We start from the raw sequence: 16,290 nt of genomic DNA, 5'->3' as shown, positions 1-16,290 counted from the left end.
GGCTCATCGTCATTTTGTCACTGCAAAGGCCATGCCATTCACTCTTCGACGTCCTCGTCGTCGATGTCGCCGTCGCTGGAGTCGTCTGCGCTGTCATCGTCGCCGGGCTCTAAGCAGGATCCAGAACCTCCGGATGCGGCGTCAGGGGCGAGGTCGGCGTCGCCCTCGACGGCGGCAGTCGCGGCAGCTCGCTTGGACCTGACTCGCTCCCTGCGGGCCCGCATCTTCCTCAGCCTCTCCCTTGCGAGCTCCCTGTCGATGTCGAACGTCTCGTCGGCGCTGTCCTCGTACCTGTCGTCCTCGGCCATCCTGACGCGCTTCGACTGCCTGCGGCCCGGCTTGGCATCGACGCAGCGGCGCTTGGCGGCGTGCGGCTTCGAGCCGTCGGGGTTGAGTGCAGGCATGGCCTCGTGGTGCTTCTCAAAGTCTTCCTCGAGCGCCGCCAGCTCGAGCGTCAGCGCCGCGCCGAAGTCGCCTGCGTCGGCGCGCTTGGCCAGGGCATGCTTTTCAAACTGGTCGACCGTCCGCTGCAGCTCCCGCTGGGTGCCTCGCAGCATGGGCAGGGGGGCGCCGGCGTACTTGCGCTCGAGCTCACGGAGGAAGGCCGTCTTCTCGACTGCACGCGCCTCGCCGCTTTCCGCGGCGAGGAAGACCTCGAGGCTGTGGAGCTTGAGCTCGAGGCGAAGGAGGCCCTCGAGGTGGTCGATCCACTCGGTGATCGACTTGAGGCGGCGTCGCGTCTCGTCCTCCGAGAGGTAGACGACGCTCTGGCGTTTGTCGCGTCGCGAGCAGGTCGAGCTTGGTTTGGTCAGCGTACACTCGTCCTTCTTTGGCCAGTTGTCCGTGCAAGCAGCACTTATGACTATAGCGGCTCGATGCTTACCCTGCCGAAGCCGATACGGACCGGCCTGTGGTCCTCGGAGGGCTTGGTGTACGCCGCAGTCCTGTCTTCGGCCGTCTTGGGCGGGTAATGGGCGTCCCAGCTGGCCGCAGCCTTGCCCTCGGCCTCGAGCAGCGCCAGCTTGGTCTCCTTGCCCTTCAAGTCCCGAGCTGCATTGAACCTCGGAGGCGTGCGGGCGGCGGCGGCGGCGGCGGCGCTGGACCCTGCACAAGACGCTGGAAAATGCGCAAGCAGGTAGATGGAAGCAATCATAAAATGACGTCAGCCACTGCTTCGGTCTCGGTGGCCGCGACGACGTCTCGTCTGCCGCTGCAGAGCAGGTCCGCGTGCCCTCGCTCACCGTCGCCTTCGGCCCCGGCGATCTTTCGCGCGAGGGCCTTCTCGCCCTTGGCGATCCTGCGCTTGGTGTTGAGCAGGTGCATGTCGTAGCGCGGGATGTCGCAGGGGTTGCCGTCGGTCGAAAAGGGGGCGCCGTAGGCGATGGCGTCGACCATCACCTGCGGCGGGGCCTGTCCGAGCCAGGCGAGCAGTTTCCAGTGGCCCAGGTCGAACGACAGCGGCTTCATGGCGGTGACCAGGGCGCTCATGAGTTCCGAGCCGGCTCCGTTGATGAGTGCGTGGGAGAGGACCAGCGAAGCCGCCGGCGAGCGACCGAGGATCTGAACGCACTCGACCGACTGCTTGTTGTGGAAGTGCCCAGGGAAGATGAAGTGCGATGCTTCGGGCTCGACCGTGGGCTGCTGCTCGCGCGCGCCGTGGCTAGGGGCTGTCGAGGGTCCCGCGGTTGAGGAGGACTGGCCGGAGGCATCGCTGTCAGCAGGCTGTGCAGGCTCCGCCGGGAAGGACGGCGTCAGGCCGAAGATGTTGGGGCCTGGGATCAGGTCGTCCTGTGCGGCGCCGTCGGCACCCGGCGCGGTGTGGCCGTTGAGCTTCCAGAAGTTGGTGAAAAAGGACTTGTACTTGCAGTTGAGCGCTCGCGTGCTGAACCAGTCGTGGCGGGAGTACGACCTGTAGGCTGTCTCGAACGAGAGGATGCTGCGCATGCCGGGCGCGTCCCCTGCAGCTCGGGGGGCAGGCGAAGCGGCGGGCTGGCCGAACTTGTAGAAGTGGCAGCGAAGCTTTGGATGATTGGTGGCCGCGGTCAGCTCCTGGATGTGGAAGTCTACCACCGGCAAGCAAAGGGCAGAGGGAGGCACGAGGAGCCATCCAAGCGATCGCAGTCAGCGCGACGCAATTCCTTGGTCGTGTTGGAGATGCAAGGGCTCGCGCGCGTTCGGTGCCCACCTTGAACCATCAGGGCCTCCTCGAGCATGCCAGCGAAGTCAGGCCGCCTGCGGTGCAGAGCCAGAAGGATCCCCTCCCTGAAGGGCTGGCAGAGCAGTTTGGGCAGCGTCGAGCGAACGAGGGCACCCTCGTCAAAGTCGGGGATGACCTCGGCGGCGATGTCGAGGACGAGATCGACATTCGTGATGCTCCTCGACAGCAGTGTGTTGGCGATCGACACGTCGGTGATGCGGACACACTCGAGCTCTGTGCCGAAGTTGATAGCGCCCCTGCCATGCTTCTGGATGTACTGGCACAGCGCAAGCAGCACCGGCGTCGCCATCAGCAACGAGTTGGACGGAAAGTCCCGGGCAGCCTTTTGCAGAGCCTTGAACGACGACAGCGGCCATTCCCGGGTCCAGTCCTTGCGGACTGCGGCGTCGACGACCGACGCGAGCTTGAAGTCCAGCGCGCCCTTTTCGTCGAGTTGGAGCAGGGCACGGTAGCCGTCCCGCACCTTGACCTGTTTCTCGAACCCGTCGATCGAGGCCGCGCGGAGCGGGCGCAGGTTGTCGGCGTCAAGAGAGTCCCGGACGACGTCGCTTGCAAGCTCGAAGGTGAGGTCGAAGCCCGGATACTGGCGGAGCTGCTCGGCCTTTTCGAGGATCTTGGCACAAGCGTCGATGCCTTCGGGCTGGTCCAGGCACATGAAGACGGTCGACAGGGCTTGGCGTCGCTGCTCGCCGGTAGGTTCCCATTGGCAGGGGCCCAGGGCGAGCGGAACGACGTCGGGGAACTTTGCCATGATCCTCGAGATGAAAGTCTCGCCGCGAGTCAGGCCCTCGTGCCGCGGAAGGGGCAGGTAGCGTCCCTGCTCCATCAGCTCGCGAAGGGAAGTGCTGTCTCTCGACCACGCGGACCACAGCGTCCCCTCGGTCAGCGTGGCGACCGTCTCCTCGTCCGACTGCAAGTGCTCGAAGCGAACGCCGTCGCCGTACTGCCGGATGCCGAGCGAGAAGAAGTCAAACCACGCCAGACAGGCAAGGGGAGCAGGGTCAGCAGACGAGCTGCGCCCGCCTCGACGGCCCTCGTCCCGTCCTACTCACCATCTCTTCGCCCTTCTTCATCACGGCGAGGCACGCGCTGAACTTGAGCTTGAGGCCCCAGGAGGTGGGGTAGTAGGGGAAGTCGTGGAACTCCTCGTCGTAGTACCTGTAGCGGCTCGAGGGGCACGCGCCGAAGCGGCCTCGGCCGAGCTCCTGGACCAGGCTGCGCGAAAGCGGCGCGCCCCTTTTGATGAGGTTATCGAAGACTTCGGCGGTGAAGGTGCGAGAGTAGCTGATGGCTCGGAAGATCGAGTGCGGGTAGTGCTGCTGGATGAAGTGCTCGGCGATGCAGTGCGGGTCCTCGGTGACGGCTGGAGGCATGCATGGGGGACCGTGGGTAAGGAAGGATCCCATATCGTTTGTCAGAAAGGAGCTGTCCTCGTGCACCGCCTTGGTGCCGGTGACTTGGACCGGCACGGACGTCACTCACCCCTGAAGGCCTTGCTGACACGCGAAAAGGCAAGGACCTGACTCGTCTCGAGCGAGTAGAAGATCTTCATGATGATCTCGATCGGCAGCTGCGGGATGTATGCGGGCGGGGCATCGCCGCTCTCTCCGCCACCGACCGGAGCGGGCGCCAGCGGGGGCAGCCGGAGGGCGATGGCGGCGTCGTCAACATCGCTGTCCTCGTCCATGAGCACGGGCTCCCTCTCGACGAGGACGATGCGAGCTACCAGCTCGCCGTCGAGGTACACGGCCATACTGTCCCCGCTCGTCTGCAGTGCGTACGAGACGAGCTCGAACCGCTGGCCAGCTACTTCGAGCCGACGTCGAAGAGCGGCGGGAAAGTGGACAGTGAGCACCAGGGTGGCGTCGGCAGCAGTTTGGAACTAGCGCCTGGCGCAGTGAGGGGGAGCGGACAGTGGCGGCGGTGGCCACAGGGCCAGGCGTTGCGGTGGCGATGGGGGTGGCTAGCGTAGTGTAGGCAGCGGCGGCAGCCTCAACTAACTGGTGCAAAAAGGGATGAAGATGGTGGACGAGAGGGAAGGCGATGTGGGCAAGCCAGAGAGGCGGGGGGGTCCGTCAGACAGGAAGAAGAGGCCAGCCAGGCGGGAGGCGCTCAGCCACCGTCGCGTCCCCACCGGCACCGCATCGTTTTATCGAGGAGCAGGCGGCCAGGCTCGCCCGCTGGCCCGGACCGCTCGCTGGATGCTCTGGCCTGCAGGCCCCACGCAGTTGGGCAAGCAGGCCAGCTTGGGCGGCTGGCGAGCGGCACGTACGTCCCCACCAGCCTGCGTTTCGAGCTGTGAAGGAGGACCGAGCGCCAGGAAGAAGCAGCACACCGCGGGCAGGCTGAGTAGGCAGGCAGGCAGGCAAGCTGGCTGCGCACGGTGGCGTAGACCGCGTCTGAGCCCGCCTGCCCACCTGCCCGCCTGCCCACCTGCCCGCCGGCCTGATTGCCTGTTGGCCTTGCGTCGAGAGAGGTTGATCCAGGCTGGCAAGCACAAGCAAGCAAGCAGGCAATCAAGGCGAGCAGCCGGCCTCTTTAGATGTGAGGGGAGAGAGAGAGGCGCTGTGAAAGGTGACAGGCGGGACGCTTCCGTCTGGCGGGCGCCGGGCCATCCGAACGAGGGCGCAGCGGGCGTTGGTGGAGGCTGCCGGGGCCAGACCGAACCTGCGCCGCGCCAGGCCAGGTCAGGCTGTCAGACAGCCAGGCAGCCAAGCCCAACATACACCTGCCCGCCAGCCCAACCGGCCAACCCCGAGAGCCGAGGCTTTCTTCTCGACTCTGCGCCCGACCGACCGACCGACCGACCCTCAGCCCTACCTGCACCGCACCATCTCTCGCGCCCACCGGAGCGTGCCGACACGATCATGGCCGCCGTAGCATCCTCTTCAACGACTCCGTCCGACCCGTCCAGCAGCTCCTGGCCAGCGCCGCCCATGACCTACGAGCCGCGGCCGCCAGCGCCCGTGCGAGCGCTGCTGCCCAAGCGCATCGACGTGGCCGACCTGACGCCCAACAACCTCGGCCAGCTGCGCAAGCTCAACAGCGTCCTCTTCCCCGTCAGCTACTCGGAGCGCTTCTACAAGGACGTCCTCGATCCCGACGTCGCCAGCATCTGCAAGCTCGGTGAGTGGCGGAGCAGTCCGCTGAACCACAACCTCTTGAACGAGCCCTCCCTGACTCTCATCCTCTTTCCCCGGGGACCCAACAGGCCTCTTCAACGACATCGCCGTGTCCAACGTCTGCTGCCGCTTCGAGGCCGACGGCAACGACGCCGTCAAGGTCTACATCGCAACCCTGGGCGTGCTCGCACCCTACCGCCGCCTCGGCCTCGCAACCGCCCTGATCCAGCATGTGCTCAAGGCCGCCGGCCCCGGCTCAACCGTCGAGCTGACCGACAAGGACGCGCCCCAACCAGCGCCCAAAAAGGACAAGAACGGCAAGGAGATCAAGCCCGAGGCCGTCAAGGTGCAAAAGAAGGTCTCGGCAGTCTACCTACACGTCCAGACCAGCAACGACGAGGCCAGGGCCTTCTACGAGAAGCTCGGCTTCAAGGTCACTCAGACCATCGACAGCTACTACCGCCGCATCCAGCCTGCCAGCGCATGGGTGCTCGAGCTCAGCGCGTAGGCCGCAATCCCTCGCGGCAGCGGCCATGACCTTTCAATCGCATCGCATCGGCACTAGTCGGAGCTCCGAGCAGCCGCTACAAAGGGCTGCTGCGCCCCATAGCGCATCAGCAGTCAGTCTCGCCCGCACAGCTGCGGTCCAGCTATCGGGGTCTCAGGTCGGCTTGACTGCTGCCTGCTCGCATTCGCACTCAAAGTCACAGCGACCACAGCGAGGGCCGGCTGCAAAGCCAGCACCACCGCAGGGGATGGGGAACCAGAGTCGATTGATCTGCTTCGCGGCCGGCTGCTAATGTTACAAGGCTTCGTGTGGCTGTCGATCCGGAAGTCGATGTGGAATCGCGACGATGCTATAAAACAGTGGAGAGGTTGCGACCGAGAAGCCCAAACAAGATGATTTCGAGTGCGACAGAGTGCCAAAAGGGAAGCGTCTGCCCGATACGAGGTAAGGGCCAGGATAGACGAGGCATCGCGCGGTGATGGGCCAGGAATGCGGATGATACGAAGCGGTTGCTTGCTGAGCGGCCGATGTGCGGCTCTTTTGGGGGTCTGGATGCGTCCAGGTGCTAGAGAGCTGTTGAGCGTGCCGTTGCTGGAATGCTGCTACTGGGTCTGCGCCGGCGATAGATGTACAAGTGTGAGGTCCGGTTCGCGACTTGGCGATGTCTGATGGCGTCTTGATGCTAGATGTAGTTGTGCGTCGAGCGCGCGCCTGTGATCCACGTACAGAGGCGGCTACCTGGGCCGCGGCTTGACGGCTGGGCGATGTCTGGATACGTTCCGATGCCGGTGTAGAGTCGAGCGCGTCTGCGCGTTCCGATGCCGGTGTAGAGTCGAGCGATTGGATGTATCCGGCGGCAACAGCTGCTGCTGATGCGCTTGCGCCTTGGTAAGGTATCGATGATGATGGGTATGGATGAGGGTTGCGTCGGCCTCAGGGGCGAGCCGAGGCAGAAGCAACGGCGGCCTTCTTGCGAAGTGCCTTCTCGCGCTCGCGCTTGCGCTCGAGCTCTTCCTCGCGCTTGTCTTCCTCTCGAGCCTGCCTCGCGCTGTGCGGTCGTGACCACCCCAGGGAAGGGAAGAGAGGGGATCGACGTGAGTCTCCCTCTCTTATCGCGTACAAGCCTGCGACCCCAGGAGCTAGGCGCAAACACCGCGCTGCGTGGCACTCACCTGCGAAGCTCCTCCTGCAGGACGGCCGAAGCGTCGGCCTCCATGTCGTCGTCGCTGTCGACCACACGGCTGGCGTACCTGTCGAGCGAGAGCGGTGAGGACAGGAACGGCTGGTCAGCGAAGCGAACGAAACGCCAGTCCGGGGCCCGGTGGCGGACGACACTTACTGCTTCCGGTCCTTGCCAAAGAGCTTCCAGATCTCGTCTCGAAGGTTGGGATCGCCGCCGCGACCACCCGTGCTGCGGTCCGAGCCGCTCTCCGAGTCTGCGACGAACGAGTCCGCCTCGCTCTCTTCGCTCTCGTTAGAGGAGGAGCGGCGATGGTGACGGAGGTCCCTGTCCGAAGCGCGGTGTCCCTTGGGGCGCGCGTCTGCGGCGATCTCGCCGCGTGCCTTGGCGGCCTTCTTCTCTTCCTGCTCGCGAATGAAGCGGTCACGCTCCGTCTCGCGGCGCATCGGCGCAGGGCTGGAAGCGGCAGAGTCCTTGTCGCGGGCGACCTTGGCCTTCTTGGTGGCCACGACCCCTGCGGCGGTGGCGGCGTCGTCGTCGGCAGGGCTCCTGCTGCGCTTGGACGGGGTCGAGCGCTGGTCGATCGCGGATGCCTTGTTCCGGGCCACCTCGGCCAGGCGCTGCCTGGCCTCCGCGCGGAGCGGAGCTCCAGGCAGGAAGTCGGCCGGGTTGATGCCGCCGCGCCTCGGGATAGGCGGTGAGTTGCGGATGGTGTCACGCGGGCGAACGGCGGCGGACGAAGAGATCGAAGAGCCCGCAGGCGCACGCGGCGTCTTGCTGGCGAGGGTAGCGGCGCCGGTGCCTGTGGCGGTTGTGGTGGTGTTGGTGGTGGTGGTGGAGGGCGCGGGAGCGCTCGAGGCCGCGGTCTTGGTCTTCTTGCTGGCCGGCTTGTCCTTTGCGTCGGACTCGTCGCCGGATCCGAAGAGGTCGTCGTCGTTGTCGTCGTTGTCGTCATCATCGCCACCGCTGTCCCTCTTCCTCTTGGCCATCTCGCGAGCCTCGAGCTCGGTGCGTCGGCGCTCCTCCATCGCTTTCTGGCGTCGGAGCATGGTCGCTTCCCTCTCGAGCTCGACTTGCGACTTGCCGGATTCCGACTTGCCCTCTCGAAGACGTCGGAGGTCCCTCTCGATCTCGTCGATGCTCCTCATGTCCCGCTTCTTGGTGCCGAGCGCGACCAAGCCCTCACTCGGAGCCGGCTTGGAGCGCGCGTTGGAGCCCGAACGAACTGCCAGTGGCGACGAGGACGACGAAGACGACGAGGTGCGAGCAGGTCCGACTGCCGCGCTCGACTTCAGCGGCGGCGAACGGCGCACCGGGAGGGTGCCGAACTCGCGGGCCAGCTTGATCTGCTTCTTCTCCTCGCGCGTAAGCGGCACCGAGCGACGCTTGGGCGTGGACTTGGTCGAGGAGGCGGTTGCCGACGACGAGGGCTTTGACGGGGAGGCCTTGCCCATGAGGCGGTCGGCACGGTTGCCGACGAAGTCGTCCTCGTCGTTCTTGGACTTGCGCCGGCGGGTCGAGGAAGTCGAGGCGCTGCTCGATCGGTTCGAGCTCTTGATGCCGATGCCGAGGAGCTTGCGCTTGACGGCGTCGCTGGCGGACTTGACAATGGAAGGACCGCCGCTGGCCTCCTCGCGCTCGGCCTTGGCCTTGGCCTGCTGCCTGGCGCGCTCTTTGGCCGCCTCCTCCTTCTCCATCTGGAGTCGCTTGATGAGGAGCCTGCGTTCGGCCTCGCGCTGCGCCTTCTCCTTGGCCTCTTGCTTGGCTCGGCGCTCGGCAGCCTCCTTTTGCTGAATCTTGAGCTCGGCGGCCAGCTTCTCGTCGCTCTCCCGCGTCTTCCTGAGGGCCATCTCCTTGAGCTCTTGGTACTTGAGCATCTTGAAAAGAGGTCGGCTTGGCGGTCGAGGGAGAGGGAGAGGGGCCGTGCGAGTGGGGATGAGGACTAGGCGCGTGGTGACGAGGACCAGGCGCGTGGTGACAAGGACTAGGCGCGATGGACCGGCCGTTGTGGTTCGTTGACGATGGCCGGACGGCCGGGGGTCGGTCTTCGAACGAGGTCCGTAGACAATGCCGGTGAAGGGTGCCTGTCGGAAGGTGATGCGAATGGTCGGGGGAGTAGGGGATAGGGGTTCCAGAGGGGAAGAGATGGAGGACGGGCGCGGCGAATCGGCGCGCTGAACAGGTAGACGGCCAGAGGCTGGTAGTCGTTGCGAGACGGCGCGAAGTGAAGAGGGGTGGCCGCTGAATGGTGGTCGTGGCGAGGAAAGAAGGGGCCGTCTCCACCTCAAGCCTTAAATCGTCTTTGTGGTCGCGGGACTCGGGCAGACGGGCGGGTCAACCAGCAGGGCGCGTAGCTCTCGCCCCCTGCCTGCCTGCCTGCCTGCCTGCCTGCCCGCTAGCCTGGCCAGGCAGGCAGGCAGGCCTGGCCTTGCACCTGTGTCGCGGCCACGTCGTGTGCCAAGGGTTCAGGCGGGCGGGCTGGACCGGGGTCAGGGTCAGGCTGGCGCCTGCCTGCCGCTCGAGACAGAAGAAAAAAAGGCGGGCAGAGCAGCCAGGCGACCAGCGCGCCAGCCAGCCAGCCAGCCAGGAGGGAGCGGCAGCAGCAGAGATCCACATCCAGGGTGCAGCCCAGCCCAGCCATGCCCAACCGCCAGCCCAGCCCGCACCCCCGACGGCCGGCCAGACCTCACGCGAACAACACCGACCAACACCAGCTCGACGCCCGCTTTTGGCCTGGCGCACCGTCCGCGACCAGCCTCCACCCACCGACCGCTCCTTCTCGTTCGACCAGTCCCGCCATCTCCTTCTTCTTCTTCCTCTTTGTTCTCGTCTCGAGTCGCTGCTTAGCCCTCGCACTCTGCACTCTGCTTCTGCAAAAGGCAGTCGCCTCGCCGCCTCGTCACTGGACACCAAGGTAGCATCTTCTCCCCTTTTCGAACCCGACACCGCCGACGTTCTCGGGCGGGACGCGATTGGCTCCGGCGACGCGCTACGCCATCCCCCGCGGCTGTTCCGAGGGGCCCCTAACCTTTGGTTCTGCATCAATGGACGCCAGCGCTGCATCATCATCGGCTCAGCCGGCGGAGCTTCCGCTGCCCAACGGCCAGCAGAGCGAGCGCCAGCCGCTGGCGCTCGGGCTGCACGTCCCCACCTCGGTCCTCTCGTTTTCCCCGTCGACCGCCCAGGCCCCGTCGCCGCCGCTAGGGACCAATGCTCACCGCCGCTCGCACGTCCAGCCCCCAGGCGGGGCGCTACCGACGCTCATCGAGGCTTCTCACGCCAACGCACTCCACGCCGCCACGGGACCTTCGCCTGCCGCGCTGGGCCTCGACGCTGATCTGGATGCTGCTTCAGCGGCGGCGCTCGCCGGCCTCGGCCCGGTGCAGAGGACGCTGTCGCTCTCGAGGTCGCAGGGCTACGACCTCCTAGTGCTGGAGCTGGCCAACGAGAGGTGGAAGGAGCGCTGGGAGCGTCTGTGCCTCGCCGACCCCAACCAGGCCTCGCCGAGGGCGCCCGTCTCGATCGCTATTGGCTCGCCCTCGAACGTGTCGGCGTGGGGCAACGGCGGCACCGCCATTCACGATCGCGGCATGGCGCGCAGCAGCAGCCGGCACGGGCTCGCATCGGGGATGGGCCCGGGCAAGCTGGCGCCTTCGCCTGGATTCCGGCCGGCTGAGGCGACGTTTATGGACACGGCGCGCGAGGCCGAAGAGTGGCGGCGTGCTCCCGCGTTCCGGAGGGGCGAGGTGACCGTCACCAAGCTCGAGGAGACCGAGGGCCTCGTGGCGCTGGCGAGCCCGTGGATCGAGCTCGACTCGCTCGACGAGGGCGTCCGCCTCGACTCGGAGATTGCGCTGCGGCAGGAGCTGGCGTACGCCGCCTACCTGGGCATCTCCAACGTCGTCCTGCCTCCGCCCTCGAGCGAACCGGCGCGGCGCCCCTTTCTGCCCGACTACGCCCGCGCCATCAACTCGTGCCTCTCTAGCGGCGGCACCGAGGCGGCGCCGGCGGGGCAGTGGATGAACCTGTCGATCAAGCTGCCCATCTCGTCGCCCTACGGCCTGGCCAAGGTGCTGGCCGCCCAGGCATCCAGGGGCCACGGCCTCGGCGCGTCCGGATCCGCAGCTTCCAATGTGTCTGCGGCCGCACCTTCGGCGGCCGCTGCCCTGCTGCGCGCCGACGACGACTGGGCGTGGGAGACGTGGGAGCACGTCCGGCAGCTCTGCTCGTACAGCACCCGCCTTCACGTCGCCCTCGACTTTGGCTACCCGCTCCCCTCGCCCAATGTGCTCGGTCGCTGGATCGCCGAGCCCGTCAGCATGCTCTGGCTGCCCAGCGTCGCCTACCTCGCCAACGCCAAGGGCTTCCCCGTGCTGTCCAAGGCGTCGCAGACGTTTATCAAGTCGCTCATCAAAAAGGCGCCCACCGTCATCCTCTCGGGCGTCCAGACGCCTCCGCCCACCCACACCCGCGGCGGACCGCTGGCGTACATGCAGTACGTCAAGCACATGGAGAAGACGGCGCCGCCAGAGAGCGCCGTCGACGCGTTCGCTCGCGGCTACACCGACTGGCTCCAGGCACCCCTGCAGCCGCTGATGGACAACCTCGAGGGCACCACGTACGAGGTCTTTGAGCGCGACCCGGTCAAGTACGCCCTGTACGAGGAGGCCGTCTACAAGGCGCTCCTCGACAAGCCCGCGGGATCCACGACGTCGATCTGGGTCTGCGGCGCCGGGCGCGGACCGCTCGTCGACCGCTGCCTCAACGCTTCTCGCCGCGCAGGGCGGGCCGTCCGCATGACGGCCCTCGAAAAGAACCCAAACGCCCTCGTGACGCTCCAGGAGAGGCAGGCCCTCGACTGGGGCGACCTCGTCGACGTCCGCTACGGCGACATGCGCACCCATCCCGTGCCCCACAGCCTCCACGAGCGGCCCGACATTGTCGTCAGCGAGCTCCTCGGCAGCTTCGGAGACAATGAGCTCAGCCCGGAATGCCTCGACGGCGCCATGCGCTTCCTCAAACGTGAGTGCCGAGTGCGGATCGTGCCAAGGGGGCGCTGCAACAGATCAGACGGAGCTGACCTCACCATGGCGCCTGACGCCACCATTCCGTTTCGCCCACCCTCGACCGACAGCCGACGGCATCTCGATCCCCTCTTCGTACACGGCCTACCTCTCGCCGCTGACGTCGTCGAAGCTGCACACCGAGGTCATGTCCGGCTCCGCCTCGTCGTCTGGCCAGGCGCTCCGAAAGGCCGCCGAGACGCCCTACGTCGTCCTGTTCCAGAACGTCGCCCTGCTCGCCGCGGCAGGCGGGCGGCACGCGTGGGACCAGGTGCAGGAGAGCTGGTCGTTTGAGCACCGCCCCGCCGCCGTCACCGCCCTCGTGTACGACGCCAACGGCCTGCCCCTCACCAATGGACACAATGTCCGCTCCGCCACCCACACCTTCCACATCCCGCAGCCGGGCACCTGCCACGGCCTCGCCGGCTACTTTGAGGCTCACCTCTACGGCGACGTCGCCATGAGCATCCACCCGGACCCCATGCGCGGATCCAAGGACATGCTCAGCTGGTTCCCCATCTACTTTCCGTTCAAGGTGCGTGACGCAGCGCGCCTGCCACCCCAACGCCGGGCGACCCGCGCTGACATTATCCAACCCTGATCCCGCCCTGCCCTTTTGTCTGGCCCCCCTGTCTGCCTTGCCCGCCTCCTAGGACCCGCTCTACCTGCCGCCCAACTCGGAGCTCGACGTGCACATGTGGCGCCAGTCGGGCAACGGCCGCGTCTGGTACGAGTGGTGCGCCGAGTCCTTCATGCCCCTGCCCGGCGACGCGGTGCGCGCGATCCAGGCCACCGCCAACGCCACGGGGCACAGCACCACGGCCATCTCGGCGGCCCAGTCCGGTGGCGCCGCCGCGACCTTGGGCGCCGCAGCCGCAGAGGGGCCAAACAACTTTGCAAACGCCCCCGCCACCCCGCGGATCCCGTCCGGCCCGGCACCGCCGCCCGCCGACGCCACCGCCACCGGCCCCGTCCTGCTCTCGAGTCCGCTCAGCAGCCTGTCGAGCGGAGGTGGCGGCGGCGTCGTCCGCGTAAAGACGGGCATGACGGCCTTGCACAACCCGGGCGGCCGCAGCTCCTGGATCGGCCTGTAGTCGACGGTCTTGTCACATGAATAGACACCCGTGCCGAGAAGTGACCCCGTCTTGACCCGCAGTTGCAACATCGCCACGGCCGACACGGTGAGCGGTCGAGATCGTGGAACAACTGTGCCGCTGCGCAGCTGAACGAGACTCTCGTCGACTCTGGCACCATTTCGGAGGACGTGTCCGTCTCTCAGCGAAACGTCGCACCCAAGCGAAGCGATGCTGTACCCGCGAGGACGGGTAGCAAGTTCGGTGCCGTATCGTTTTGGCGCGTAACCGTGCTCCTCTTGGTCGCGCACCGACGGGCGTGCCCGACGCTTGGCAAGACGATGCCCTCTGTACCGCCTCTGCGTTCGTGGTCGCTGCATCGCAGCAGCCTACTTCCCGACCGAAGAAGACCTGTGCCTGTTCTCTCTCGCACCCAGAGGGTGGCGCATGTCATGGCAGCCGTTGTCGTGTGCCGCGGTGACGGACCGAAACGGTCCTCGATCTGGCGCTCTCGCGGGAAGGCTAGTCGGGGCAAAGAGATGGATGAGGTGCCGAGGAAGCTGGCACGTGCGATAGTCTGATGCCCGACACCGAAGATGTGCCACGTCGCTCGTCTGCGAGGACCGCCGGTCCTCCGGTCGGGCGGCACTCGTCTCAGCCGCGTCGGTGCGACGGCCACTCTGCCTCCCGCACGCATACGAGCATCGGGCCTCCGTGCAGACCGTTCAGGGCAGTACCGTAGCCACAATCTTCCTCTTGTGCGCCATCCGCCTGAACTCGCACAGGTACTGCGTGGAAAAGGGCGGTAGGAGAGCGGGGAGCAAGGAGATTTTGCGTCAGCAGGTTGAGGGCGCACCTCATTGTACGTGCAGGGGTGCACCGACTCACGATGCCCTGCCAGGTGCCCGTGTTGAGACGGCCGTCTGTTATAGGGATGCTAATCGACGGCCCGATTAGGCTCGTCTTGGTGTGCGAGGCCGAGTCGTCCGGTCCCTCGTCGGTGTGCCTCCAAGGCAGCGATTCGGGGACGATGTGGTCGAGGGCCTGACAGTCGTCATAGCAGCGACGTCGAGGGGTCCGATGTCGCCCGCGAGGCGCAGGAAGCCGGTCCGTGATTGGGTCAAATGCTCAGCGACAGCACTCTGATGTTTCTTCGGGGCATCCTGGGTCGCCATGTAAACGTACCATATCAAGATCCTTTCTGACGTCGGAGTCGAAATTCTCCTGAGTCGTAAGGGCGGCGCTGGTGTGCTGGATGAAGAGGGTGAGCATGCCGATCTTGACGCCCTTGATGCCCTCTTCGATCTGGGGCAAAACCTCGTTGGTGACGAGGTGACAGCCCTTGGTGCGGGATGAAAGCGTGATGGTCTTTTGCCAGGGCATCCTTGTCGTCTGCTTCAACGAAGGGGAGGAGGAGGAGGAGGAAAAGGGGTGGAGGAGGAGGTCGAGGGGCAAGAACCAGTATACGAGAGCGCAGGCGAGGATGAGGAGGGTGGTGTAGGTCGGGTCGGTGTAGTGTCCCGCTCGGTGGGCGCGGCGGAGACGGCGGCGCGCCTCTTTTCCGTCGATGCGGGCGTGCGGCGAGGCGGCGTAGAGGGTCGGGTCGGACGAGGAAGGTGACGTCATGGGGCGGGGCCGATCACGCACGGGGGCTAAAGTGGGGCGGGCGAGAGGGGTGCGTCGACGAGGATGGACTGGCACGCACGAGGAGCGGGACTGCGGTGCGCCTGTGGTCAGATAGAGTGGCACAGAGGGCTTGCGCTGTCGTTGGATCCGGTCGTGGCGACGGTGATGGCGGCGGCGGCGGTGGTGGTGGCAAGCAGCAACGATGGGGCGGCGGCGCTGCGCCAAGGCACAGAGAGAGAAGCTGGAGCAGAGAGGCGGTGCAGCGCCGAAGACACCAAAAAGGGCCGCCCCCCGGTGTGGAGGGAGGCCTGGTTGCGGGTGGACCGTGCCACTTTGAATTCGGCGAAAAAGGGCGAGGAAAAGGGGGACCGCGGCGACGTCGGACGCCTGCTTGCTTGCTGGCTTGCTTGGCCTCCAGCCCCGGACGCCGTCAAACGGACAAGCAGACAAGCTGGCCAGCAGTGCACAGATTGAGGCCGAAAGCGAGCCAACGACCGCCCACGCCCGAACACGCTGCCAACCAGCGAGCGATGCAAGGCGACGACCAGGCTGTGCCACCTCGTCCTTCCTTGTCGCCCTCCTCCTACCCTGCCCTCGTGGCCCCTCTCCATCCATCCCTAGTCACCTCCCGCCCCGCCTAGCAAAGACGCCTGCGCTTGACGTCCACCTCGCGATCAAAACCGCCTTCCTCGCCACCGCCACCGCCGAACATGGCGCAGCAGCGGCAGTGGGGCCACAGAAACTCGCACACCTCCCAGCGCTCCAGCGCCTCGGCCTGCGCATAGACGCCCGAGAGCCACTTGGCGTCGTCGAGCAGGTGGCGGTCCCGGCCCTCGAGGCGATCGCGCAGCTGCGCCCAGATGCGCACCTCGAACCCCCAGCACTCGTACCGCGCGAACCGCTCCATGAGAAACACGGTGTCGCGCGCGTCGAGCCGGCTGATGCGGCTGCCGGGCCGGGCCAGGGCGGACACAGAGATGACAGATGTGAGGATGGAAGACACAGGCAGCATCGGGCGAGGAAGAGCAAAAGAGGTGACGTTGGGATGGCCATCAGGATGCGCTCTTCGTACCCGGCGGCCCGTCGGGCGACACGCGACCCCACCTCATCACAGACACGCGACCCCTCCTCTGCCTGAACGCTACTCGCGCCACTCACTCGTAGACCTCTTCCTGGCTCGACACGTCGTTGGAACGGGCGAGGAGCACGGTCTCGATTTCATCCGAAGAGTCGGTCACGGTGGCGATGCGGACGCCGGGCTCGGGGCCGGGCGCGGCCGTGGCGAGGAGCTCGGTGCGGACGGCGTGGCTAAAGAGGGCGCTGTCGACGAGGTGCAGACCGCCGTCGCGGCTGACGAGGCAGAGGTCGACCTGCTCGTCTGGCGGCGACGAGGCGTGCTGGCGCGTGTAGCGCCGCAGTTGGGACAGCAGCGGCGCCAGTTGGGTCGTGTCGATGGGCTGCATGGTGGGTTCCTCTCGCTTTGCTTTGCTTTGCTGGCTT

The 16,290-nt window shown here is 66.3% G+C and overlaps 6 protein-coding genes across 6 annotated transcripts; 2 read left to right on the top strand and 4 right to left on the bottom strand.

Moving 5' to 3' along the window:
• Nucleotides 1-38: 38 nt before the first annotated feature.
• Nucleotides 39-3,971, bottom strand: PFL1_00906 (uncharacterized protein; the record flags this gene model as incomplete). The annotated part of the gene is made up of 6 exons (XM_007878407.1): nucleotides 39-767; nucleotides 884-1,116; nucleotides 1,242-2,063; nucleotides 2,186-3,161; nucleotides 3,271-3,581; nucleotides 3,701-3,971. The coding sequence occupies 6 exons, from the start codon at nucleotides 3,969-3,971 to the stop codon at nucleotides 39-41; spliced, it is 3,342 nt and encodes a 1,113-aa protein (XP_007876598.1).
• A 1,114-nt stretch (nucleotides 3,972-5,085) lies between these two features.
• PFL1_00905 (uncharacterized protein) lies at nucleotides 5,086-5,848 on the top strand (the record flags this gene model as incomplete). The annotated part of the gene is made up of 2 exons (XM_007878406.1): nucleotides 5,086-5,344; nucleotides 5,430-5,848. 2 exons carry the CDS (start codon nucleotides 5,086-5,088, stop codon nucleotides 5,846-5,848), a joined length of 678 nt encoding a protein of 225 aa, XP_007876597.1.
• A 933-nt stretch (nucleotides 5,849-6,781) lies between these two features.
• Nucleotides 6,782-8,905, bottom strand: PFL1_00904 (uncharacterized protein; the record flags this gene model as incomplete). The annotated part of the gene is made up of 3 exons (XM_007878405.1): nucleotides 6,782-6,896; nucleotides 7,021-7,098; nucleotides 7,188-8,905. 3 exons carry the CDS (start codon nucleotides 8,903-8,905, stop codon nucleotides 6,782-6,784), a joined length of 1,911 nt encoding a protein of 636 aa, XP_007876596.1.
• A 1,167-nt stretch (nucleotides 8,906-10,072) lies between these two features.
• Nucleotides 10,073-13,185, top strand: PFL1_00903 (uncharacterized protein; the record flags this gene model as incomplete). Its single annotated transcript, XM_007878404.1, has 3 exons — nucleotides 10,073-12,050; nucleotides 12,163-12,626; nucleotides 12,745-13,185. 3 exons carry the CDS (start codon nucleotides 10,073-10,075, stop codon nucleotides 13,183-13,185), a joined length of 2,883 nt encoding a protein of 960 aa, XP_007876595.1.
• Nucleotides 13,186-13,889: 704 nt separating this feature from the next.
• On the bottom strand, nucleotides 13,890-14,790 carry PFL1_00902 (uncharacterized protein; the record flags this gene model as incomplete). The annotated part of the gene is made up of 3 exons (XM_007878403.1): nucleotides 13,890-13,952; nucleotides 14,053-14,208; nucleotides 14,350-14,790. 3 exons carry the CDS (start codon nucleotides 14,788-14,790, stop codon nucleotides 13,890-13,892), a joined length of 660 nt encoding a protein of 219 aa, XP_007876594.1.
• Nucleotides 14,791-15,427: 637 nt separating this feature from the next.
• PFL1_00901 (uncharacterized protein) lies at nucleotides 15,428-16,253 on the bottom strand (the record flags this gene model as incomplete). The annotated part of the gene is made up of 2 exons (XM_007878402.1): nucleotides 15,428-15,737; nucleotides 15,949-16,253. 2 exons carry the CDS (start codon nucleotides 16,251-16,253, stop codon nucleotides 15,428-15,430), a joined length of 615 nt encoding a protein of 204 aa, XP_007876593.1.
• Between the last annotated feature and the right edge of the window lie 37 nt (nucleotides 16,254-16,290).

The sequence above is a fragment of the Pseudozyma flocculosa genome (assembly GCF_000417875.1).
Source record: "Pseudozyma flocculosa PF-1 unplaced genomic scaffold scaffold00002, whole genome shotgun sequence".
Lineage (NCBI taxonomy): Eukaryota > Fungi > Basidiomycota > Ustilaginomycetes > Ustilaginales > Ustilaginaceae > Pseudozyma > Pseudozyma flocculosa.
Note: the sequence above shows the minus strand (reverse complement) of the source record. Positions and strands in the feature narration are given on the sequence as shown.